This window comes from Maylandia zebra, linkage group LG13 (genome assembly GCF_041146795.1).
Source record: "Maylandia zebra isolate NMK-2024a linkage group LG13, Mzebra_GT3a, whole genome shotgun sequence".
Lineage (NCBI taxonomy): Eukaryota > Metazoa > Chordata > Actinopteri > Cichliformes > Cichlidae > Maylandia > Maylandia zebra.
Window position 1 is genome coordinate 18,480,795 of NC_135179.1, and position 26,242 is coordinate 18,507,036.

Here is a 26,242-nt window from a genome sequence, read left to right on the forward strand (position 1 = left end):
AGTGGGCCAAACAGACAAATGCACTCTTAACTTTTGGTGTCCAATTCCTTTTTCACTAGTTCCAGCCACAAGACCGAAAGCAACACAAGAAAAGCAGAAGCGCGGCATGTGACAGTATTTGCACCTTTTTTTTTTTTTTAAAGTTTGCTCTTAAAGCCAGAACTAAGCAGCAGAGACCTGAAAGAGGTTCATTAACTGGCCAGAAAGTGAAAAGACAATATGGCCAGTAAATAAAAGGTAAATTCAGTTCCCAGGATATGTTGAATACAGGAAACATGGGGGGGAAAAAAAAAAGTATAAATAGAAAAATAAATACTGCTATGCATAGTTTACAAGTGAACGTAGTGTGGACTTAAACAAGATCTGTTTTCTACTAAATGACACAAACAGATGCTAATAGGCTTTAATGCACGGTCTAGTGTTAAAACTATTGAAAGAATGAGGCCGTGTTAATGCAGACCCATCAGATCCTTCAGTTCACTAAAATACTGAAATAGGAGGTCCAAAACTTTAAAACACTGGTTTTCAAGGTTCAAACAATAAGTGTATGATTTTAAACTGTGTGCGTACATTACTATTTTTTTTCCTCTTTTCAAGAAGTGGTGTGTATTTCTGACACAGAACTGACAATCAGTTCAGGACTTTTTGCATAGATGTAAAGAACTTTGCATGTTTACAATGCAAATGTACCAACAAAGCAAGAAGAACATTCTCCTGCTGAGAAAAAGTAATAATAATAATAATAATAATAATAATAACAACAACAACGATAACAACAACAACGATAACAACAACACCAAAGGTTTGACGTTTGAATTGGGTCCACAAAACAGATCTCCTGCAGTCCACAAAGCAGAGACAAGTCTGCAGCACGGAAGCACTTCACAACAGAAGCTTCATGCAATTCCGAACATCAAACATTTTGGGCTTAAAATTGCCAAGAGGTTAAAAATCCATCTTGGAGACAGACTAAAAAAAACAAACAAAAATAAAACTAAAGACTACAGCCTTTATAAAAGCAGCATTTACATTACGTCAAGTGTTGCTTTTACTTTTTCTATGGACAAGGAATCTCAACTAACATGTCAAGAAAACTCCTGCAGTGAAACCATTCAATCTTTCAAAAACAAAAAAAACAGCCAACTGGTGAAAATAAACCTAAAGTTGAATATAAACCTAATCCATGCACTGATGCATAGAACTTTGCAGTCCTTCAAGTCAAATCATTGTATTTATAATCACTCGCCCACATAAGATCATTTGTAAGGCTACATAGGGCAAAAGGGCATCGCCTCTGGGTTTCTGTAGCTTATTGGCAAGACAAAAATCCTCATCTGCATAGGTGAGGTACTTAAATGTCAGGTATGTCTTTGGTATCATGAACAATGTTTCAGTACTGGAACATGAACAAGTAGGAATGAAGCCCCAGCAATAACTGCAGACCTAAGCGAGCTATGAGCTGTTTGGGGCATGGGATATGCCTCAATAGTTAGAATATGGCAATTAAATTTTACTTAGAAACAAAAAAAAAAAAAAAAAGGGGGGGGGGGGGGGGGAGGACACTGGTTTGTGACGGAAATTTCCAAAGAAGGAAAGTCCCAAAGACAACGACATCCACATGTATTCCTTTCATTACTACCATACATGGCAGAGCTTTTAGTTTTCTTCGGATGACAGACAAAGGCAGTTTCACGTCCTCTTTATGTTGTTTGCTTGAAGTGTTAGGTTCTTCCTCTTAGAAGAAAGAATAAAATCCCATGTCCCATAAAAGGCTGTGAATATGACGGTTTTTATTCAAAAGCTGTACCAGCTGGTTTTGTTGCCCTCTTCTAGATAATCTTCTATTACTAAAAAAAAAAAAAAAAAAATTATCCACTCTGGGCTTTCGTTAGAATATAAACCTTCATGGTCCAAATCCTTTGTGGTACATGTGACTACCCCCCCTCCAGTAGAACCTGAATGCTGGCTCTGAACCTTTAGCCATTCTTATCCAGTCTGCCACAGTAAATATTTTTAGCCCAGAGAACCTTGTGCGGCAAGAACCAGTCCCATTGGCACAGTCGGCGTATCCCGGTTTCTTTTTTCAGTAATGAGGCAGAGAGTAAACTGTGTTCAAGGCTGCCAAGGTTTCCTGTCCTTGCCCTTCTGATCAGGAATGTGTTTGTAGCGACATTTCTCCCCAAAATGGCAGCCAGTGGTTCTCCAGAAGTAACACTCATCTCCGTTAACCGGGCCGCGTCTTCGGGGTCTGGGTAGAGACATACAGGTTGCACATTAGTTATAAAACTGCAGTCCTGTTGCATGATTATTATCATCATCATTATTATTATTTTTCTTAACTAGAGTTTTTAAAAGAGCAGCCAGTTAGCGTCTCACCCAGCAGCTGTGCCTCCCTGCTGTGTGACAGGGAGGCAAGTCTTGAGTGGAATAGGAAGGGACCTCTGAGTGCGGCGGTCAGGATAGCGCACCACTAAACGAGTGTTTTCAATACAGTGACCCTGTGACAGCAAGCACATATACACATCTAACCCCATGGCAATAACTGGTGCTATGAAAATAATAATGCTGACAAAGGAGAAACAACAAAACAACAAAAACGCACTTACATTTAGTTTCTCCATGGCACGAGCAGCCATGCTTGCATCCCTGAAGTTAACGAAGGCACAGAATCTCTCATGCAGCACACGGATACTCTCAATTTCACCATACCTTCAATACAAGGAGACACAAGCAGACCAGTCAACAACTGCAGTTTTAACTTAGCTCCCCACATTTTTTGTATAGGGATATTGTGTTTAAATGATAACATTTTGTACCAGAATAGGATCTTACATTTTAAAAAGGTCCCTTAAGTGTTTCTCAGTTAATTCAGTTGTCACATTTCCCACCCAGAGGGATTGACAGGGAGTTCTGCAAGAGAGAGAATGTCACCAAGAGTGCTTTTAAAAAAAAAAAAAAAAAAAAAAAAAATCTAATTCATCAACAACTCTATTTTTGACTGCTCAATTACAGTCACCTACCCTGGTTGCACAACAGATGAATCTGTGCTCCCAGCTGCTGCTGAGGAAAGAAAAAGCATCAACAAGAGAATACATCGGAAAATCAGTTGTATGATTTTTGCTTTAAACTTATTTGATCCAGAAGAAAAACTGTTGGTCATTTTTTTGGCCTTACTTTTGGCTGCTTCAGAATAATATGCCAGAACACCCTGCACTGTTGAAAATCTATCTAACAGCAAGACACTCTGCACTTCTTCAAAGCCCAGTTCCTGAGGAAGAAAGAGAGAAACTCAAATTACCACCACAAGGGTGTATGCCATCCGTCTGCCATTTGGCAGAGACTTTACAACCATGGCTGTGTACACTTGATCCTTGAACATTATGGCATCTTATCCATTTCTTAGTTATGGCAAAAATAAAAAAATAAATAAATTGTGTGTTGAGGTGGTCACAGCGACCTTAACCTCTGAGTACAGAATCCAAGCAGTTCATTGCCAAGTGTGAGTAAATGTGCCAAATATTTACCAAAAAAAAAAAAAAAAAAAAAATCCCTTTAAAGCAATCCTAATACAACAGACTAACAAGAAGTAGACTGATTTTAGTTCACTGTGACCTTGACACCAAAATTCCAGTCGGCTCATCGAGTAAATGTTTGTGCCAAAATGCCTCTAATAGTGGAAAAGAGGAACTTGAAAGAAAAAAAGCACTTCCTTGGGTCACAGCTGTCATTGGGAGAAGGCATACAAATAATACGTGTCACATCTACAGAGCTTTTGTGTGTAGGCGTTACCATTAACTGCAGCACTTTGCAGTTAAATAGATTATTGACAGCCTCCTCGCAGTCTTTGTCCAGCTTCAGCACCTGCTCCATAGCCTTTTCTGCCTCACTGTACCGCTACAACACACACAGAGTGAGTGAGTTAATACTAATGCTTAACGCTTTTTCGGTAGATTATTTACTCGACTACAAGCTATTACAAGCTTGTACCAACCTTCATGCCCATGAGGGCACTGCCCTTGCGGAAGTATCCTTTGGGCCAGTCTGGGGCCAGCTGAATGGAGCGTTCAGCATCTGCCAGGGCCTGAGGATACTGCTCCAAGCAGTAATAGCAATAAGAGCGATTCCCAAAGAATCTACACGACATTAAAAAAATTAATAAATAAATGAATTAATATTATGTGAAATGTGCATTTCTTTTGTAATGCCCAAGTCGTGACCACAGAAGCTGTACCTGTAATCTTTGGGATCACATTTTATGGCTTCTGTAAACATACTGGCTGCTTGTGCATACTGCCCCTCTTGCACCAGCTTTATCCCTTTTTCTGCAGGACATAAAGATTTGTTTTTAAACATTCCCAAAGGCTCAAATGACCGCAGTGCTGTATGCTGACATGCTTTCAGAATGAATGTGTAATCAATGTCCTCGAAGCCTTTGTTTCCATTTCCATGAATAACTTTTAAAGTTTCAATTCTTTACCTGTCAGTGATGCACTTTTCTTGGTCATGGTGTCAGTTCCATTTGTCTGAACAAAACAAAGAAGAAAAAAAAAAGTATATATATATCATTTTCATCACTTTATACTCATGAAAATGTGTATTTACACTACAAACACACACACAGCTTTCATCAAATCTTTCATGGTCCATAGTCCACTTTCCCCACATATCAGACTTTGAACTAACACAGGAACACCACCTCAGCAAGAACTATTATATATGGGCGTTTTTGCTATAGCTGCTTCTCTTAGACCATCTGTTAGCATTCACCTCTCTCCTGGCTTCATTCTCCTTGTTTTCTTTGGACTTTCGACTTGATCCTTTGGGTTTGATATGGCTAGCAGCATTTGCAAAGAAGGCACTGCTGACATCCCACTCTGGCTCCTGTGGGACACAAAGTCAGACACTAGTGTTAAATCATGTGCCATCCAGGCCTACAAGCACACAGGCTTTCACTTGAAACGCTTCTATTAATTCATTGTCTTGAGGCCTGTGATGATAGCTAATGACTAAAAATAAAAACAATGGCTTATTCACACATGGATAATAAACTAGTGTAGTGCCCCAACCTCCTCAGCAGATCTGGCTTGGGTCTCCTGATATCCTGAAGGAGCAATAGCAGGAGTAGCAAGATCTTTAGAGCAGGCCTCCGATTTCCCCTCCTCTTCTTTCTGCGCCCTTTGTTTCTCGTCTTCACCCCCAACTTCTGCTTCGGAATCGCTCTCGTCTAGTTCAGATTCTGCACCTCCATCCTCTTCGTCATCCTAATGTGGAGGAAGAGCTGAATATTTAGATTTTCACCCCACAGAGGCTAAAGGAGGGTGCGCTTCCAAGGGGAATATTAAAATCTTTACCTGTTCAGCATTGTGATTTTGCTTATTTTGCTCCTGCTTCTTACGTTTTCGACGGCGCTGAAATGGATGCACAGGTACACTTCAGAAAACGAATGAATGCATATAGATTTCCAGCAAGATAGGCTTTTCCTCTCACCTTCCTCTTGGCTTTGCGTCGCTCTGCCTTCCGTCTTGCTTTCTCCTCATCACTCAACTCCTCCTCTCCATTTAATGCATCCTAGAAAACCAAACATTCAGAGAAATGGATCATTAATGTCCTCACCCTTACAGTCCTCACTAGGTCCTGTGAGCCTGACACCAATTGTTTACCTGCGCAATGGTGGCACTTGGGTCAGGGTTTGTAGCACCACAGTCCATCTGCTCCTCCTGGACCACAGGACCTTCAGGAAATACACAAAATGAAATCTTTTTTTTTTTAAAGAAACAGCTACACTCTTGTTCCTATGAGCCATACTGTATTAAAAAATAATAATCATCAGAATGTAGCTAGATAAGGACACACTTTTCTTCCCCACCACCCCACTCAGCAACATAGCTTGACACGCCATTTAAAATTTCCTTCCCTGTCAGGGGAAAAGGGAAAAGACTTTCTGTGAAAATGCATAGTGTAATATGAGACGAGATGGGCAGAACCATCGTTTAATATGACCGCACGCTTCTCTTTCCTTTACTCATTTCAGCCTCTATCAACCAAGAAAAGGTTAAAAGCAAGCAGCAGGCATCCCCTGCAGCAAAGGAGAGTACAAAAACTCTGTTCCAACATTTTCAAGTTACCTTAATGTGTTATATTAAAGAGTCCTCTGTGTGTTAGGTTAGCCTGTCTCATTTATATTCCGGTCTAACCACAATGACCAGTGATGATGTGCCAAATTTTTAAACAACACTGGGTGGAGACAGGAAGGATTATGTAATCCTTTCTTATATGAACCACCAGGAAAAGCATGTAAAATAAAATAAAGGAAACAGAACTGAAAATTGCTCAGAGACGCCAAATCAGGTTGTTTCTTTGAGAGGCATTTAGTAATAATTATCTTTAGCACTGCCACAAGCCCGCCACACAACACATACAGCTGCCCTGAGTACTGCTTTCTGAGAAGCTGGAGTACTGAGAAGAGGGGAAAAAAGGAAAGCCACTGCTCTAAATGTGGGATTTTGTGTACATACGCTTGGGGGAGGGGGGGCAGCTTATTTGATCAAGCCAAAACTGTAGTCGTTTAGGTCAAACTGCAGCAGACACACGACAAGACAAAAGGAAGCAAAGTAGTGGACTACGCCGGAATACATGTGGTGTCATGTTTCTATTTGATGAGCAAAGATTTCCAGAGAGTGACAAATCCCATACTTGGTCTCTTACTCATGTTGTGACTTGTGAAGCATTGACAGGAGAGTTTTACACTTTACATTCAACTGTTATGAATTTCATACAACAAAACTAGACACACCAAGTAGCTACTCAACTTCCTGATTCTGTGTATGCCTGTCCTTTAGTGGTGCTGTCCATATTTTAAACAATATGTAAAAAACATAGGAAAATAAAAGTCACTGTAATTGTATGGAATTGGAATTCCATGTGAATTCAAGTACATCCGGGGGGGGGGGGGGTGTCTTCACATATAAATGTCTCTCACTGGCTTTGTTAAAGAGCCAGTCTGTCATCACAATGCGCCTCCAAGGATGCATAGTGACAGCAAGGAATTTCAGTTGTGTGCGCCTGACTCACTGCTCAAATGTCAAGAAATAAGCACTGTTAACAACTCCATCTCATTTGAACCAGGCCGTTGGTAAAAATTTTTACCATACTGGAATGTCCTCCAAAAACACAAGTGATACAAGATCGGTAGACACGAGCAACAAGAGAGCCTCTGTTTCTTCACTTCAAGGAAATTTCCTAAATTAGTGTACAGCTGAAAGGTGAGCTCTTTCCACAGGAATGCTAAATAATCACGTACCATCACAGGCTGGAGGACTAACAAGAAAATAAACTGCACAGGTCCACACTTTTCTTCACGAAAGCATGACCTTATTATTCAAACAGGCACTGCTTAATCATATGCCAGTGGTTTTAAGTGGTTGTGTAAACCAGTTAAACACAGAAACATGTAAACAATGTAGGAAATAGAAACAATCACACGTTTTGTTTTTTGCAGAGTACATGGCTGCGAGGCACAAATGTTCTGCAGGTATGGCTTTTTATCCACACCTTCACTCTGGGAACAGTTACGAGAATTAAGCATATGCACCACCTACAGACTCTCACACTACCACTGCAAAGCCAGTAATGGTTGGAGTGGCAGGAAACCAAGTCTATAGCACTTTAACTGAACTGCTTCATCAGTGAGATTACTAACTGACACTGTTAAAAAAAAATGCTAGAAATCTTTCACTGTTCTGTAGTATCTAAGCTCTTTATTACACCTTCACAGAGGTGTATGGATCTGGATCTAAGAATGAAGGAATGCAAACCAGTCTCTTTTGCAAATAGATATTTCCCTACTTTTGGATGATAAACTCGGGAATTCCCACATTCATATATTAAGAAATAAACATAATTTGAAACTGCTGCCTGCTACAACACATACTTTATTCATCCCATTTTGTTTGTGTGTATTTCTCATCTAATATTCCCACGCTTTCCATAAATGCTAATAGGATTACTCACACCAGATGTGTACTCAAATACTAAGTAATGCTAAAGTTGGCAAGGCATGCCTAAAAGTTTTTAAATGTCGATGAAGGTGTGTAGATCAGCAGCTGTAGAGAGGAGCCACACATAAGCCAACCTGTTAACATGTTAAGCGAAGAAGAGGAACATGTGGGAACATAACACGTTATTTAAAGACATGTTTTAAGCTCATACAATACTTTCAATCTGCGTATAAACTCGTTCTGTGCTGTGGGGCATGTGCCCCTATCTAAGACATTGTTATCACACTAACACGCACCGAAGAATGCATTTATCTTTGTTTTGCTTTTTTATAGCACACATTACTTTATCTCTGTCTTTTATACATGGTGTACTTCAGCTTGTAAACTTTATAACTATTTGCTTCGTGAGCGAGAAAGTGTAAGAGAGCGTTTTGGATTTTCTGAGAACTCTTTCCTTTTTTTTTTTACTGCGCAAACTTGGAAGCGGTACAGGCGAGGGTGTAACTGCCAAGAGAAGTTTCATTGTTTGACCAAGAGCTCAGTTTGATCACTAGGATAACACAAATGGGAAGCAATATCACAATCACGTCGTTTATGTAACTCACGAGTTAGCTGTCCTCCAAATGTGCCGTGTCACACGCGTTTCGTTATTACGTCCGTGATCGATCTAACCAGTTTAGAAAGTTTCGAAAAGTGGAAGAGAATTCTTACCGCTCCCGAGTCCCAACAGCCTGCATATATCCCTGGTGATTTTCATGAGCGCAACCATCCAGCATTATCGTCCTAAATAGCCCATAAACGTGCTCGGCCAAACGTTCAGGTTAGCACGAACACGTATCTAACATTGGGACAATCGGTATCGAATCTGCGGGAATCTTTGGTGGTTTAATCCACTTCCTGAGCGTCTAACGCCGACGTTGGGTCCACCCTGACTGGCGTCTTAAAGGCACATGACACTGTTATTGATTTCTAAACGGCTGAGACCTTATCAGAGAATGGCTTAACAATGGACCACGTGTTTAAATAACGTTAACAGCGTTAGGTTTAATATCTAATGCAATAGCATGTTTAATTATTATAATGATTATAAACAGATGCAAATATTATAAGATACACTCATTTACTATCCACTAACACAACTTTCCCAAAGAGCCACACGCGAAACTAATAAGTTGATTTCACTCCTGTTGAATATTAATTTTATGTCATTGTTAATTTATTGGGGCAGTTGTGATAAATTAATTATTTAAAAAAATTATTAGTTAATAGCTCACTCATGCTGTAATATAATCTCAGTGTAAATGGATGTATTTTTTAAAAAAGAAGAAGAAGAAGAAAACCCCCAAGATGTCTGTGAAGGTTCTCAGTCATCCAGGTCATCGTAGTCAAAGGAGCTTGCAAAGAAAAGCGTCTGGACTTCTTTAAGTTACTTGAAGACGTTTCACCTCTCATCCGAGAAGCTTCTTCAGTTCTAAGGTCAAATGGTGGAGAGTCCCAGATATAAACCTAGTGGGAGTTTCCCCCCACAGAGGGACAAAAGCACCCCCTGATGCTCCTCTAATCGCCTGAGCCAAGGTGTGAAACTGGGTGTGGGTCCCAATCAGCCAGAGTTTCGGGTGTGTTCATTGTGAAACCTGGCCCCACCTTATCATGCGAATTCCTGAGATCAGATGGCCCAGGATGTGAGTGGGCGTTAAGTCGTCTGGGAAGGGATCTCAAAACTGGATTATAGATGGCAGAGAGTTGGTGTCGTAAACCCCCGCCTCTGTTCAAAGATGGTCGCTCACAGTGGACATAGATGGCTTCGTTCACTCCTCTTTCAAACCATCTGTCCTCTCTGTCCAAAATGTGAACATTGGCATCCTCGAAAGAGTGTCCTTTATCCTTAAGATGCAGATGGACTGCTGAGTCTTGTCCTGTGGAGGTGGCTCTTCTGTGTTGTGCCATGCGCTTGTGAAGTGGCTGTTTGGTCTCTCCAATGTAGAGGTCTGAGCATTCCTCGCTGCACTGTACAGCATACACCACATTGTTAAGTTTGTGTTTTGGCGTTTTGTCTTTCGGGTGAACCAGTTTTTGTCTGAGCGTGTTGCTGGGTCTGAAATACACTGGGATGTCGTGCTTGGAGAAAACTCTCCTGAGTTTCTCTGATACACCGGCTACATAGGGGATGACAATGTTGTTGCGTCTGTCCTCCCTCGCTGGTGTCTGGTCTTCTTTTCTGTGCCTCTTTGCTGACTTTAAGAACGCCCATTTAGGATAGCCGCACGTTTTGAGTGCTTCCTTTACATGTGTGTGTTCCTTCTTTTTTCCTTCAGGCTTAGAGGGAACATGTTCTGCCCGGTGGTGTAGGGTCCTAATTACTCCAAGTTTGTGTTCCAAAGGGTGATGGGAGTCAAAGAGGAGGTACTGGTCCGTGTGTGTGGGCTTCCGGTAAACTTCGATGTTGAGTTTGCCGTTCTCGTCAATGTGCACAGCGCAGTCCAGGAAAGGCAAACAGTTGTCCTTTGTGTCTTCCCTGGTGAACTTGATGTTTTTATCCACAGCGTTAATGTGCGCAGTGAAGGATTCCACTTCTTGTGTCTTGATTTTGACCCAGGTGTCGTCCATATATCTGTACCAGTGGCTGGGTACTCTTCCTTTGAAAGAGCCAAGAGCCTTCCTTTCCACTTCCTCCATGTAAAGGTTGGCTACAATAGGTGACACGGGGGAGCCCATGGCACAGCCATGTTTTTGTCTGTAAAAGCCTTCGTTGTATTTGAAATATGTAGTGGTGAGGCAGAGGTCTAACAGTGTGCAGATCTGATCGGGTGTGAAGTTGGTCCTGTCCTCCAAGGAGCTGTCTTCTTGTAGTCGTTTTCTGACAGTCTCCACGGGCTCCGTGGTGGGTATGCAAGTGAAGAGAGAGACTACATCAAAGGACACCATGGTTTCATCTAGATCCAGGGTAAGTTTCTGGACCTTGTCGGTGAAGTCGGTGGAGTTCTTGATGTGGTGTGGGGTGTTCCCCACGAGAGGAGCAAGGATGGTAGCAAGGTGTTTAGCAATGTTATAAGTGGCTGAGTTTATGCTACTGACTATGGGTCTGAGTGGGACAGCTTCCTTGTGGATTTTAGGAAGTCCATAGATGCAGGGTATGGCATCCCCTGGGTAAAGGCGGTGATATGTAAGGCGGTCAATAATTTTGTCCTTTTCAAAGTCTTGAAGGCAAGCTATAACTTTCTTTTTGTAGCTGCTTGTGGGGTCTCGCTTTAAGGCTTCGTAGGTATTGTTGTCACTGAGGAGAGTAGTGATCTTTGTATGGTAATCTGTAGTGTTTAGGACCACGGTGCATCTCCCCTTATCAGCTGGTAAAACAGTGATGTTGTGGTCTTTGCTCAGGGAAGCGACGGCCTTCTTTTCCTGTATCCTGTATTTCCTGTATCCCCCAAGAATATCCTTTCAGGGTGTGGAAAAGAAAAATCAACTTTAATTTGCATTAATAAGGTTTTAAGATATTTCTAAGCTGTTAAAATGATTTTAATAACCAACAAAAGATACATAGTAAAAGATTGAATTTAAAACCGATTAGGTCACATTTTGTGAGTTATCCACCATTAATTTCAGGACAGGACAGGGCATGTCTAGGGTTGCCAACCGTCCCTTAAAAAACGGAATCGTCCCGTATTTCGAAACAAAAGTACACGTCCCGTATTGAGCTAATAAGGGACGCACTTTGTCCCGTAATACAGTGAGAATCAAAAGTAGTCTATAAATGTTTATGGAATTAACACTTTGTTTGAAAACATAATTCCCAGCCCCTCTCCTGCTTTGTGACCAATGAGCTGACACCACACTTATGACAATTCGAGTATAACAATTCAGATTACCGCTCATCTCATTGGTCGAGGAAAGGTCGCTTACAGAGAAAATACCGGAAGACAACAGATGACCACAACAAGAAGCATGGCCAACAGGGAAACAAACGCCGACACTGCGGTGCAAGTCTCGGATGACAGTACACCTAAAGCTGGGCAGACACTGTGCGATTTTTTCAGTCGCGTTATTCAGCTCCTGCTCAAACTGCACGATTGACTCGCAGGGGTTAGAAGTTCGTATGTCACGATGCAGGTCTCACACTATACGGCCCGATGCTCTGATGCGACCTGAGTGCTCACACTGTGCCTCCATAAAATGAAGGTTATAACAGAAAATCTGTCGCTCGCTCTCTCTGTCTTTCACTCACACAGACACACCACCACCATCAACTTTGCTAAATTGCTAATGAAAAACATTGATCAGGCAGCTGTGACTGAGCAGCAGTGTCGATCCAACTATTTTCACGGTTGTTGTGGTCGTGATCATTTTGTGATGCCACATCGAAAAGGCTCGGATGAGCTTTCCAAAGTTCTCCAAGTTGTGCCTCCGTCGCTTGTGTCCAGATCACACGCTGCACAGCCGTACTGCTCCGTCTTTTTCACCGACGTTTACGTGTTTGCGCGTGAGCAGTGTGAGCGGCTGTGGTGACACCCTCACGAGCGATTGATGATCGGGAGCTGGTCGTGAGGTGTTAATCACTTCTCGTTACCCCACGTATACTACACGACGCACGATGAAGGCCAAAATCGGTCCGATCACTCAAAAATCGGCTCAAAATGGGCCTAAAACCGCACAGTGTGAGCCCAGCGTTAGAGCAGCAATGTTTGTTCCCCTCAGACAAAGGGAAGAATGGGAAAAGGAAAACACCTGGCTGGAAAAAGTTAATATGGGCATGTGCAATGAATATCAGCGCTATGTGGCCAGAAGTGTGATAATATAACTTATTTTGTGTAATAAACAACTGCAAGGATAGATGATTACAACAAATTGATGACTAATACATAAAAGTAATACATAGATGAATAATGATGATGAGTTATGATGCGTAATCATGGGAACAAGCGGGTTTACAAACAGGAGCAGCTGATTAGCATTAGAAAAGCTGAAATAATACCTCAACTGAAGCCAATTGTACTAAATGCACTAAATGTGCACTGTTACAAGAATATTTTTCTTTCTATTGTTTTCTATTATTTTAAGTTAAGCAGGACAGAGTTGTTTTAAAGAAAGATTTACTTATATTCTCAAAAGTTAAGCATGACAGGCTTTTGTTTAAGAAAGAGACCTGTTTTACTGTGTTAATGTTGTCATTTTGAGCTAAAAATAAATGGCTAAATGATCATTTGTTTCACATGTGGTCATATCACAAAGAATAAACATCTACTTAAATCAAATTCAAGTCAAATGGTTAAAAAAATAATTTCACACACAAAAAAAGAGCTAGAAAATTCACCACACTGGGAAGGGTGAAGACAACTGGGTCGCCCGGCCCTGGCCACGAGGTGTCCCTTATTTATTTTTCAGGGAGTTGGCAACCCTAGGCATGTCTCACAACAGAAAATTATTAAAACAGAATTGTATATTATAATGTGGGTAAAATACAATTGCTTCAAGCTATTTCTTTTGGAAAACACCTATGTTTTAGTATCATGACACTCTAAGCTGTGACATCAGCCCCAAGTGAAATAAATGCAACATAAGAAACAAACAATCATACATGGTTTAAAGGAAATTAGACATGGCTTCAGTTTATTTAAAAGTATTCAAATAGAGTAGTAAAATGTTCCTTTGTGCATGACTATCATCACTTCACAGTTTTTGTTAATTTAATTAAAACAAGAATTAGTTTTTCTAATAATACGTTTGCATTCAGTTTGCTTTGGTGGCATCAGTAATTTTCCGGTGGCTCACAGGTTGGTGTTGATTTTGTGTTTTTCCACTGGTAAACCTTTCACGTGGCCTTCCTGTCCAGACCTGTTTTATTGCGCTCTACTTGTCATTTTTAATCCCATGTCATTTGTATTATTACGTCAGTCATTTAACTATTAAATCATAATGATCTAATCATAAGTTAATCTAACAAGTGGCTGGTTTTTGTTGTAATATGACATTGATTTTTTCAAGCTAGTCACATTCACTCTAAAGAAATGTAGTGCATAGATAAGCGGACCACACATTGATAATGTTATCTGATAATGCCCTCAGCGACGTTTCAAGTCAGCGATGACGGTAAGGGCTGCATTCCAGCCAGGGGAACCCATCACACCCCCACCTAAAAATGACATATCGACATGGAAAAATTAGCCATCCTGGCCGTCATTTATCATCAGCAGTGAAGGCATGGGCACATCTTAAGATCAAAGGTTCATTAAGTGTGCTCTCTAAGACCAGCTAACATTGTATTATTACTGTACAACATAATAAACAGCCTTATTTGCAATTCTGCGTTCAGCTGAGCATTAAAAGCAAACCTGGATGACAGCCACTGCCACACAGATAGAGCCCTTTAATTGGTGAGCGGTAGTCTGCGAGAGAGGGCAAGGGTCGTGTTAAGTAGAGCTGGTCCAGTGACATTGATCCATGGAAGATATTCTGTAAAAACAAGACCAAAAGTTTAAATTCCCCTTTTGTTTTTCCTTCCAGGGCTATAAGTAGAAAAATAGCCTCCCTTGTGGTTATTTACTGTTTTCTTCATACAAAGGAGGCAGAAGCAAATGCAGTTAAGCGATTAAGTGTCACACAGTGTGTGAACTTTGATTCTGGCTCGTGCTGTAATAAAGCTGCCTGTCACCATTAACTGCTTATACAACAGCCACGTCCCAAAGTAGGCAGTTAGTGACTGAACACTGAAAATAATGCAAATGACTTCCTCATCCAGTGAACAGCTGACTGTGTCAAACAAATAAGTGGCGTGTCAACATTCAAAGTGTTGCTCAGTGCTACAGCATCCACAGTGCATAGTATCTACCCCTCCAGTGAGCCCAAAGATCCTCTCCAGGTCAGGAGGGGCCAGGATGTCCCTGCCCACCACGGACTTTTTAAACCCAGGGGCGTATTGCTCTACCCAGTCAAACACTGAGGAGACAGAAACAGACATGCTTTTCACTCAAACACATTAATCAACATACACGACATTTAAAGAGTCCAATTCATTTGAATATTTTAATAATTTTGGAGAAAATATATTCCTAAGATTCACCAGTCAATTTGTAAACTTGACTCATTGTTCCATTTAAACTGTAAGAAAATGTCTAAGAAAGTTCCCTTCAGTGTCATTGAAGCCTGCTACAGTGAGGCTTTAGAGCTTGAAAAGAAGGTAACTGGACTTCTTTAGGTTTTTTAAAGAGGGTTAAGGTCTCATCCAGGAGGCTTCTTCGGGTATTTAAATGCTAGCAGGTTTTATCCCATACATGAGCCAAGGTTTGACAAAAGGTGTGGCTCACTACAACCAGAGGTTTCAGGTGCACTGGAATATCATGCTTTGATAGTTCCTCTGATAGACCTGCTACATAAGTGATGACAATGTGGTTCCATTTCTCCCTCATTCTGTTTCTCCCTTGTTGGTTTCTCACCTTATTTTCGTGCATCTTTGCTGATTTGATGAAGGACCAGTTGGAGTAACCACATTTTTTGGGAGTTTTTTTTACTTGCATGTGTTCCATTGTTTCCCTTTCTAGATAAGAGGGAACACTTTCTGCCTGGTGTTGCAGGTTCCTGATCACCCCAAGTTCACATTTCAGTAGGTGGTGGGAGTCAAAGAGTAGCTACTGGTGTGTGTGTGTGTTTTCAGTAAACTACAATTTTGAGGCTTCCATCCTCCTAAATGCACACAGCCAGAAATAGCAAACTATTAATCTTTGTATTTTCCCTGGTAAACTTTATGTTTCTATCCACTGAGGTCACATGAATACTGAAGGCTTCTACTTCTTAGATTTTGACCCAGGTGTCATCCACATATCTACTGTGGCTAGGTTAGGTGCTATTAATTTGAAAGAGCCAAAGAGCTTTACTTTTAACTTCCTTCATGGAAAGGTTGGCTATGGGAAGTCCATGGCAGTACCCAACCCCCCACACCAAAACAATAGTTGCATTTAACATACATGCTGCTGAGGTAGAAGTCTAACAGTGTACAAATCTGATCGAGGTAGGGCTGGTTCTGTTGTGTAAGGAGCTGTCTTGCTGTAATCAGTTTCTCACAGTCGCCACTGCCTTGGTTGCAGGTATATAAGTAAAAAGCAAGACCACATCAAAGGACACTATGGTTTCATGTAGATCTAGTGTACGTTCAAGGCTTTTTCTTTTGAAGTCAGTAGAGTTTTTGATATGATGCGGTGTTACCCACAAGCACAGCTGAGATGGTGAAAAGGTGCTTGGAAATGTTGTATGTGGCTGGGAGGTGGAACATCTTCAAAAAACTTCAAGAAGTCCAGTCACCTTTAAGATCTTAAGACTACTATGAACTGGATGACTGTGAATCTAAACAAACATACTGCCATAGTAAGCTAGAACTAAATCTACCAGCAGTAAACATGTTTGGCACGCTCAAAACATTAAGAAGTCCAGAGAGTGGAGCATTTGTGTTTCTAACCAGTGTCTGCAAATGCCTCCCGGTCCTGGTCTGTCCACTCCCTGCCTTCTATATAATAGGGGGTGAATTGGGTAAAAAGTGACACCACATGGCAGCCAGGGGGAGCCAGAGTAGGATCCAGCACAGAGGGGATGGTCATTTCCACCATAGGCCTACAAGACCAGAGGAACATGATGCAACCAGATGATGGATTGACAAACATGTTGGATAAAGATTTTCTAAAGATATATTTGGGTGATAATGTTCAAGTAAGTGCTGACTGTGAATTCTTTTATCCTTAGCGGGATGTAAACTAGTTCAAGGGTAAATAAGTGTTATCTGTGAGATAAGGATACTGCACGTGGACTACTTATGTGAGTAACCTGGAAAAATATATGTTGAAAATACATAACCTAAAAAAATTGTATTAAACTATATGAGAAAGTATATTTTATTGTACAATCTCAAAGGTTTTAAGGTTGAAGTGCTAAACATTCACACTACTCACTTTAATACGTTCTACCATTTGCAACTACACAGTTAATCCCTTATCTCAGTAACAAGCGCCTAAAACTTTGCCCTGTATTTTCCAGTTCACTAAGAAGTGTACATGTGCACTGCACAAATCTGTGCTTGAACATTAACTAAAGCTAGTTTTCTTTTCTTCCCCAGAACATCCTTTGTAAGCCTTTGTAAAGGCTTATTCTATTCTATTCTATTCTATTCTATTCTATTCTATTCTATTCTATTCTATTCTTCCCTCAGTGGGACATTTCAGCTTGATTTGGCATGCACAAATCTGACATTTTTAAAAGAACACTTATGCGAAGACATGTTCACCTTGCTGAGGGTCGTTCATTTTTTGCTTCCTTATATGCTGTTTCCAAAACATCCACACTTTCGCAGTTCAGATGGATTGAGCACTGATGGTGTGATCCAGGTTTATCACCTGGTGTGGGAGATGCTAAGAAGTTTGGCAACTTGTCTACTGCCACTGTTAAAAAAGAAAGAAAGAAAGAAAGAAAGAAAGAAAGAAAGAAAGAAAGAAAGAAAGAAAGAAAGAAAGAAAGAAAGAAAGAAAGAAAGAAAAAAGAGATCACAACAGGTAAAATGACATGGAATGAGTGTATGTGCTTCATTTTCTTTCATTTTCTTAATAAACTTCAAATTTTGGTCGAGCGTGCAGAAGACACTGGAAGCTGAATAACTGTTGAGACCCAGTTTCTTCATAGGATTACAGTTTTTTCTGATTGCGTAAGCACATTTTTTGTAACTATTGGCTAATTTTGCAAAACTCTTCACACAAATAAGAAAACCTGTCACCCAATCATCAAAACATTGTAGTTCTCTTGCAAAAGCGAACACAGCTAGATTAACTCTTCACACCTTCGTAAAAATGGTGTTTCCGTATCAAACAGTACACACAAGCCATCATCTACTAAGCACACAATGCGCCAACTGCACACTGATGGTATGAATACAAAACACATCTGGCTTTTGCTTTCTCTGTGCACAAGGTAGGCTATGTCAGTTTGAGCTCATACTTCTGTCATAGATCCATAAGCATAGAGGGATCCAAACTTCAAGTACTGGTGTTTATTCAAACACATCAAAACAAACACAAGTGTTTATTTCCAAGTATAGGATTATTTGCAATCGCCATAATGACTATATGGGTTACTTGGTCTGCAGTGAACATGCTTCCTCTGCCCCCAGCATCTGGTCATCTAGCAATTCTGTAAAGTAACAATTTCAGTATTTTTACATCAATGGTATTGGTGTGTTTCTCATTGGCATATGGCAGTGCTACAAATCTTTGTGCGAAGTGACTGTACTAACCGATTCTCATTTCAAGATGTCCTTATGGTACTTGCTACAGTGTAGCGGCTCGAGTTAGGCTGGACCCATTGGCCAGCTACCCTCAGGGTCATTCCACGGTTGATTACATGGTCCACTATTGTAGCTCTGATGTCATCAGCAATTCTATTTCTTACTCTTCCTACCCTTCCTCTCCCCCCTCCTCATCTTCCTCTCCCCCCTTCTCGTCTTCCTCTTGCTCCTCCTTGTCCTTGTCGTCCTCTTCATCCTACTTCTTCACCTCCACGTCCTCTTCCTCGGCCTCCTCTACTTCTCACTCTTTCTGCTCCCTCCATTGTACTCCGCACACACAGCTTACCTGTATTATAGTGCTTAGGCTGATTGCAAAGTGAACTAATTATCTAAAAAAGTTTTCCCATGTGAAAGTGTGCCAGACAGTTGGCAAATTAGTGTTAACGATAGCCATACATGTGTATACTTTTGCTAGGAGTGTGTTGGAAATTTGGTAATTGAGTGTTGTGCAGTGAATTGTGCCTACAGTTTTGCAAAGTGTGTGTTACAAAATTGCAAACTGAGTGCAAAGCAGTTTTTGTGCTTTTAGTTTTGCAAACTCAGTGAGTGGTTTTGCTATAAGTCTGAATAGTTTTAGAGATTGTGCTACAGGAATCACAGTTAGGGTTTAAGCATTCAGAAAAAACTGTAAACATCTGATACAAAACCCACCAAAACAAACCATTTTTCCAAAGATGACTAAAAGATGTACGTTTTTACCTCAGTATATTATATTGCCAGTCTTAACTTTAAGTTCTGATTGATGAAAGACTCACCGTTGATCTTGGTAACAGGTGAAGTGTAGTCGATCTGGTCTACTGCTTTGATGAATTCTGAAGAAAGAGCAGACTGTAGTGATACAAGAGGTCAGAATAAGGGACTTTGTTCAGAGCTTTGCTTAGAAATGGTGTTCAGTTTTCTGAGTTACCTGTGGTGTCAGGTTTTTGAAGGTAATATATGGGGTAGCATTTGATAAAACAACTTTACTGTGGATTTCTGTGCCGTCCTTTAGCACCACACCCTTAGCATCACCATCTGAACCAACCAGGATCTGGCTTACATCCTGCCAAAGATAAATGCAAGAAGTTAGGGAAGCTAGAACATAATTTCCCATGAATCCATGAAATAAACAACATCAAATCAAGGTGATTACCTTTTCTGTAAAGATGTCAACACCATAAGATCGAGCAGCACTAGCAATAGCCTGAGACACACCTCCCATGCCTCCTTCTACATAACCCCAGGCACCCTTTTCCTTCTCCACCTCTCCCATCACATGGTGCAAGAGAACATACCTGCAAGTCAAAACCATCAAGTCACTTGTAATTCTGTCCAGCTAGATCTAAGATTACGAGAGTTTGGTTGTCATAGGCTGCTGTAAAATGTGTCTCACCCACTGCCAGGATTACTAGGACTGGTCATGGCTCCTATTACACCATCAGTAGCCAGAGTGGCTCTCAGTGGCTCAGAATCAAACCACTGAGTGAGAATCTTTCACACAAAATACACGTTATCTATGCAATCTAAAAATAAGAGGAACTAACGTCTTTGTTTAATCGCTAACCAACCTTCATTATTGGAGCAGTTACGATTTCATAGAAGTCTGGAAGGTTTTTGCCCAGTTTTAGACCTTTGGATTAAGAGCCAGAAATATTAATGACTAAATTAATGCAGTGTACAAATTAAGTACTTGCTAAATTTGGAGAATAAAAAATGTTTAAAAAATAAATAAACCAACCCACCACATCTGAAGATGGGCATCAGTGTTTTAGCTGCAGCCACCCTCCGTCTCAGTGATCCAGAAGTGAAACCTGGAATATCTACAGGTGGAGCATCCAGGAGAGGGTTCATAGCATCTGCTAGCCTCTCCAAGTGTGCAACAAATTCAGGATAAGCCTGTATGTATGTTGAGGAATAGGTGAAGATGTAGGTAAGCAAAGGTGTGTGGGATTGTATCACATAGAAATAAAGGTCCAGCAAAGCAAAGAACATTTTTTTGGATCAACCTAAATGAACAATTACTTATTATGTTTATTTTCAAACCTAAATCACCTTAGCATCCTTCTGTGAGAACTTGCCGATCTCCATCTGGTTGGTGGCCAGATCTGAGCCCAGAGTGAGAGAACGTGGAGGAGCACCTCTCACCCCTTCCTCCAACATGGGGGTGAAGGCATGGGGGTCTCTCATATACACCTTCAGCCCATGTTTCTGAATTTGTAGAAAAAGGGGGAAAAATGATGAACTGCAGCAAGGCTAAGGACTGATATTATCTCATGATATCTAGAATCTTTCTTTGTGATTCTGGTTTTGTGTACCTTGAGCTCCAGGTCTCTGTATATGTGCGGTCTTAACAAACTGAGCAAGTAGGAACACCTAGAGAAGCGGAAACCTGCAAACCAATGTAATTTCTCTTAGAGGAGTAAAATTTTAGGTTACTTGCATAACCTACGGTTCCCAGAGTAGCATGAGTGCGATATCTCACTACGGGATGCACCTCCCTGCATGAAGCATGTCTCTTCTGTATCTCTACCAATCCTGATTGGCTGGTGATTGTAACGACCACGTCGGGCATAGCCTCCCACCTTTAAATAGGTTGCGCTATTAGATAGTCATTATTTAAGATAAGCACCTCTTCTTGCTTTGCCCCAGCACGAAAGGTTGCTTGGTAAGACGACTCACTCATGCTACTCTGAGAACTGGGGTTACGCAAGTAACCTAACGTTCTCTTTTCAAGCATTTGTTTCGATGTGTCACCATGGGAAATGGAGACTCCCGTATTGCCAGACAATAGTTATCTACTTTTATTTCAAGCAATCATGGCAATATATCTCCACAAGCAGTGCCGGTCCTAGCCTGTTTGGCTACTCCCTCTGCCCCCACCCCCACCCCACACACACACACACACACACACACACACACACACACACACACACACACACACACACACACACACACACACACACACAACATAAAGCTGTTGTACACACACACACACACACATATGAAGAGAGAGAGAGTATGCATAGTATGGGGTTCAGTTTGAAAGAAGCCCTGAAAGAAGAGAACTATTTGTGCAGGTGGAAAAGAACGAGGCATGCTCTGAGCATGTTCACTCTCTCCTCTGACAGACAAACTGTCATTTTGATTGAGTCCAGAGATAAACTGGGGAATGTTATATGTTGTACTGGAGCCAACACAATCTTTTTGCTATTTATTATGAAGCCCAGGTGAGCCACGCCAGAAAGAGCCAGTCATCTAAATATGTTGCCAGATGAATGGCCCCCTGTCTCAGCAGTGCTATCGCCACTTCTGTGAAACAAGCAAACACTTTGGGGCTCAGTGACAGACCAAAAGGCAGCACTTTGTAACAGACACCCCGAAGAGCAAACCTTAGATACCTCCTTTGTGGAGGGTAAATGGGAATGTGAAAATATGTGTCCTTCAGGTCGATGGAATTGAACAAGTGGGCAGTGGAACATGCTTTATCAAACAAGAGTGTGTGCTTGTAAGGTTCAACACGGAGACAGAGCCTGTTGTTGCTGAAACAAAGTCTCCTTCCTCAGCAGCTTGGGTGTATGGGCTCCATACGCATATCAGCGAGGGGTCGATGGGGCAGCAGAGCCCTTACAACACACTCCAGAACATGGCAGGTGAATGGGAAATATTCAGCTTCTCCACCTGGGGTAACAGAGGAGGCTGTCAGGCCATTCTCTTCTTCCTCCCGGCATACTGACTGACAGGCTGTGTGGGTTAGCCCTTCAGTGGCCTGCCCTGATCTCCTGCCTGAGTGGGGGTACTGGTGGTAGCTGGGACTTCCTTCGTTTGGAGATAGCAAATTGAGTGGGAAGCCAGACGAACACCTGCGTGAAGGTCTATCTCGGGGCAGGAGCAGGTGTTGACTCAGTTTTCCGGGGGAGGCAGAGCTTGAATGCCTCATCCTCTCTCTCATATTTCTGCTGAATATCCCATCAAGCACGATCGGCATGACCAAAATGTCCTCCTCCTCCCTCTCTGACAGGTTTGTCAGGTTGACCAATCTGGCTCGCTCGTGCAACGCCATCATCCCCATGGATTTTCTTGTGGCTTGGACTGCGCAGTGCTGCATGCTGAGTGAAATATGTGTGATCACAGTAATTTCTTCCCAGACATTTGGGTCAGGTCTGGTTGCCATGCCCCCACATAGCACTGGCTGGTAGGAAACAAAAATGGGGGAAACATTCAGTGCCATTACAGCTAAAAGCCACCGCTTTGTAGGCCCTCTCGGTCATGATGGACTGAAAGCGGTCTGCCTTCGATGGGAGTATGGGGCTCCTGGAGGAGGCTTTAGCCAGCCATGAATGGAGGTGGCTTGCAACTAGCGGCTCCATGTGGGGCACACAGAGTAGGCCGTGCTTCTCTATGCCCTCAAAATCCAGGGAAGAAGGCCCTTGGATGGCGGTTCTGCTGCTGAACGGGAGGCCCTCCAGGAGGCAGTTACCTCTTCCAGCAGCACCAGGAAGACTGGGAGACTGGGAGTTCTCTTCAGAGAACCACTGCGGCTAGGCCCAGCTGTGAGCCCCAGCCTGTGGTTCGGTTTCCGTGACTCCCTCCTTATCACCACCAGTGACCACTTCCAGTGGTATGACACCCGATCTATGGTGACGATTTGGGTTCAGGAGAAAACAGCTATGGGAATTAGCTAACACTCCTGTCTGTGGAAAGTTAAGCTAGTTAGCCCTAGAAGGTTGAGATTGGGCCGAAATGAGGAGAGGATTGTGAATAATGTCTATGTAGTAACCAGTGATGTAACGAGTAATCTAACGAATTACTATTCCTATCGTTACAACGCTGTTACCGTTACTAACAAGAAAATGCAGCGCAGTCGCATTGCTATTTTTCAACAAACAGATGGTTGAAGCTGTGTTCAGCTTACCGCATCTTATATCAGTTGCACGGAAGTAGCTGTCTACATAAGTAATCTGGGCGCTACAGCTTTAAGCAGCTGCATGCGCCCCCGACGGCGGCAATCACTTTCTGGCAGACGATCACTTTTTGGCACAACACCTGGAGCTAAGGGGCAAAACAATCGCATGAGTGCTGCTGTTTGACTCAGGAAGAATCGTGCTAAGCCAATCACAACTACTTTAAGATGACAAAGCAACAAGGTGATATATACCAGAGTCATGATAAACAATATATACGCAGCGTTTTTTCCTGAATAGTTTCGTCACGTTTACTATCTAAGGACAGCAAGCACTCTCTGCTTATGACCAAACAAAAAAACAGCCCATTTGTGTTGGTGGAAAAATGCACCATGTCGACCAATCAAAAATAATATGGCAACATAACATTTGGTTGTTTAGGAAGAGGGGGAAGTTTTAGGAGTGACGGCGAGTGAGAGAGACTGTAGAAAAAGAGAGAGCGAGTTTTGAGATGTGAGAGATCTGTGACATTTAGCGTGTTTGGGTTAATGTGTTGTCTTGTGTAGTTAGTGTGTAGTGTTGTGGATAGTTTTGTGTTGTGTGTCAGAACAATGAGGCGACTGCTGTCTCCAGGTAAAAAACAGGAGTGATACACCTGCTGCTGTCAGACCTGCAGGTATCAGGCTGTGATGTTCTCCTTTAAGGTGGACAGAAATTATGTTTTTGGAGTCGCACAAATCATTTGTGGCATCTTATTGAATGCAGAACAGCTGATTGTTATGTAATTAGTTTGAAATGGTTATTTTAAAAAAAAAAGGTAAAAGGTAAAATAACAAAACAAATAACTTTGTTGTTTGCAAAACTTGTGCATAGGATTTTAAAATTGACAATTGCATTTAAAGTTATGGAAGTTATGAAATATGAAATATGATTCAATAAACATGTTTGTGGTTGTTACAGTAAAAATATAACTTTTTCTACTCTGATTTTATGTTTTCTGTCTGATTTTAAATCAATTGTGTTAATACAGTATGTCAAAATGAAAACATAACTGTAAATTCAGGCACGTGAGGTTGTGCTGAAAAGAATGATACCAAACAAGGCAAAGTAAATAGTTTTTAAAGGTGTAATGTAGAGGTAAAATCAAAAGTAGTAAAAAATGGCCAATTATACCCTGGACCCCAGAGGGTTAAACATTTTTTTTAAAGTAACGCAATAGTTACTTTTCAAGTAATTAATTACTTTTACAATATTGTAACTCAGTTACTAACTCAGTTACTTTTTTGAAGAAGTAACTAGTAACTATAATTAATTACTTTTTCAAAGTAACTTGCCCAACACTGGTAATAACATAAGCTATTTCAAGGTTGGTGCCGATCAAATTGGTGGACTAAGATACATGCTCCTCCTTCTGAGGAATACACAGGAAGGTACATCCCATAGTGAGACATCGAAACAAATGCTAGGAATGAGAACAGTACGTGACATAACACACATTTAATAAATATTAAATAAAGCAATTACCAGTAAAGGGTGAGTTCACCCAAATAAGAGAAAACCTGTATTTCTTCAAACAATTAGATAGTTTCCATAAAAATCAGTGTGTGATTGTTCAGTGTCACTGTGACTAGTTTTTCAGTGGAGGAAATTCTTGCACCCCAAAATTAACAAATGTATTTTAAGTTTAAGAAACAGAAACAAATATATACTTTTTTTTATATTTAATTGAGCTAGAAGTCAATCCTACCAGGGAAGATTTCCTCTGAAACAGCTGCACCTCCCAGCACATGTCTGCGTTCCAGCACTGCTGCCTGCAGACCTCCCTTCTGAAGATATGTAGCCTACAGGCATACAAAGCACACATCACTTTCACCACAGTACTGAAACCTTACTGCAAAAGCAGGTGTTAGGAAGTAACTATGTAAACTCACTGCCACCAGTCCGTTGTGTCCTACAAAGAGATGTAAAATACACAATTTAAAACCGATTCCGATGCATGAAGTTTCAAAAAGTTGTTCCATAATTAGGTTTTTAAAATATTTTGTGTATACAGTGTGCCCTGCAATAATGAGTTCAAAGTTGAATAATTAAGATTAAACTATGCACAGCCGTAAACGGAGTAAATTCAGTTATCTTGGAATGCAATATTTATTTTACTATACGAAATTACCTTATTTATACTACAATCCTACAAACTCAGATTTATCGTTTTTGCAAAATCTATCGCCCGTTATTACAGTATACGTCGCTCTCTGCATTTCTTTCCTACAGTCCACAAATCTCACCTCCACCGATGACCAATGCGTCGTAGTTTGATTTTAAAGCAGTGTGACTTGACCTGGAGCCTGTCACTGTACCCGCAAGGGTCACAGCCCTCCACCATCGGTTAGCCAACGCTGCTAGAGCCATGGCAGGAGTTTGGACTCTTCCACTTCAATCCCTCCCTCTTTTGTGGTGAAGTAGATCCGGGTTTCATACTGGAGGCGACCCTTTATGGACCTCATCAGTTAGGGAAATAGATACAGAGATATGGAAGTAAACTATAGCAGTTATATGATGTATAATGGTTCACTTCTGACGTATTGATAAGAGAGGGAGTGAAATGACACATGAACTTTGCACAGATAGCTAATGTGGTATTTCTGTCACATGAGGCAGTTTTTATACACTTTGAGTTTACGCTGTTACAGTTAAAGTTTAGTACACATCCTTCTTCTGCCCTGATATTGGCTACGCCCATAGCAGAAATACTAGGATACATAAAATACATTTTAATGTGGATATTTATTCGATTTAAAGTCACAAAGTAATTTTAAAAAAGAAAACCAAACGTGTTGGTGTTATTCTGGAAGTGAACACATGGTGGCGGGGTTGTTCCATTAATATCAGGTTCACAGTTCGCGTCAGCACATCGGTAATATGCACTGTATGTATTGTACGTACAGTTCAAAAGTGGGGAGACTCACTAGCGAATTGAAAAGAGCAGCATTGTATATAGTTTTTTATTTTATTTACAAGGATCTTGACTCTGCTCCCTGCTTCAATTTAAACAC

The 26,242-nt window shown here is 41.2% G+C and overlaps 2 protein-coding genes across 3 annotated transcripts; both read right to left on the reverse strand.

Annotated features, from left to right (window-relative positions):
• Positions 1 to 1,849: 1,849 nt before the first annotated feature.
• Positions 1,850 to 9,014, reverse strand: zgc:123010 (uncharacterized). Of its 2 annotated transcripts, none has more exons than XM_004555807.5 (16): positions 8,709 to 9,014; positions 5,661 to 5,731; positions 5,488 to 5,568; positions 5,352 to 5,408; positions 5,067 to 5,261; positions 4,768 to 4,881; positions 4,478 to 4,523; positions 4,232 to 4,322; positions 3,992 to 4,133; positions 3,790 to 3,894; positions 3,175 to 3,268; positions 3,021 to 3,060; positions 2,833 to 2,910; positions 2,607 to 2,709; positions 2,377 to 2,498; positions 1,850 to 2,248 (listed from the first exon to the last, which is right to left on the reverse strand). In XM_004555807.5, exons 1-16 carry the CDS (start codon positions 8,764 to 8,766, stop codon positions 2,113 to 2,115), a joined length of 1,533 nt encoding a protein of 510 aa, XP_004555864.1. In that variant the 5' UTR covers positions 8,767 to 9,014; the 3' UTR covers positions 1,850 to 2,112. The 2 variants fall into 2 exon arrangements, with proteins under 2 accessions (XP_004555864.1, XP_004555865.1); XM_004555808.5 differs by having other exon boundaries at positions 3,021 to 3,057; positions 8,709 to 9,011.
• A 2,471-nt stretch (positions 9,015 to 11,485) lies between these two features.
• On the reverse strand, positions 11,486 to 25,638 carry pyroxd2 (pyridine nucleotide-disulphide oxidoreductase domain 2). The gene is made up of 16 exons (XM_004555809.4): positions 25,475 to 25,638; positions 25,121 to 25,140; positions 24,937 to 25,030; positions 20,604 to 20,677; positions 20,341 to 20,496; positions 20,031 to 20,184; positions 19,857 to 19,918; positions 19,682 to 19,779; positions 19,442 to 19,583; positions 19,217 to 19,351; positions 19,065 to 19,137; positions 17,260 to 17,413; positions 16,441 to 16,592; positions 14,821 to 14,927; positions 14,324 to 14,444; positions 11,486 to 14,124 (listed from the first exon to the last, which is right to left on the reverse strand). Exons 1-16 carry the CDS (start codon positions 25,596 to 25,598, stop codon positions 14,054 to 14,056), a joined length of 1,737 nt encoding a protein of 578 aa, XP_004555866.1. The 5' UTR covers positions 25,599 to 25,638; the 3' UTR covers positions 11,486 to 14,053.
• Between the last annotated feature and the right edge of the window lie 604 nt (positions 25,639 to 26,242).

What these genes read in the sequence shown, in the direction of transcription:
- pyroxd2 (XM_004555809.4), bottom strand. Translation starts at nt 25,598, where the DNA reads ATGGCTCTAGCAGCGTTGGCTAACCGATGGTGGAGGGCTGTGACCCTT. An exon ending in GATGCCCATCTTCAGATGTG is followed by an intron (nt 19,919 to 20,030) that starts GTGGGTTGGTTT and finishes CTTAATCCAAAG; the next exon opens with GTCTAAAACTGGGCAAAAAC. An exon ending in ACCTGTTACCAAGATCAACG is followed by an intron (nt 17,414 to 19,064) that starts GTGAGTCTTTCA and finishes CTTTTTTAACAG; the next exon opens with TGGCAGTAGACAAGTTGCCA.
- zgc:123010 (XM_004555807.5), bottom strand. Translation starts at nt 8,766, where the DNA reads ATGGTTGCGCTCATGAAAATCACCAGGGATATATGCAGGCTGTTGGGA. An exon ending in TCATCTGTTGTGCAACCAGG is followed by an intron (nt 2,911 to 3,020) that starts GTAGGTGACTGT and finishes TCTCTCTTGCAG; the next exon opens with AACTCCCTGTCAATCCCTCT. An exon ending in TTAAGGGACCTTTTTAAAAT is followed by an intron (nt 2,710 to 2,832) that starts GTAAGATCCTAT and finishes CTTGTATTGAAG; the next exon opens with GTATGGTGAAATTGAGAGTA.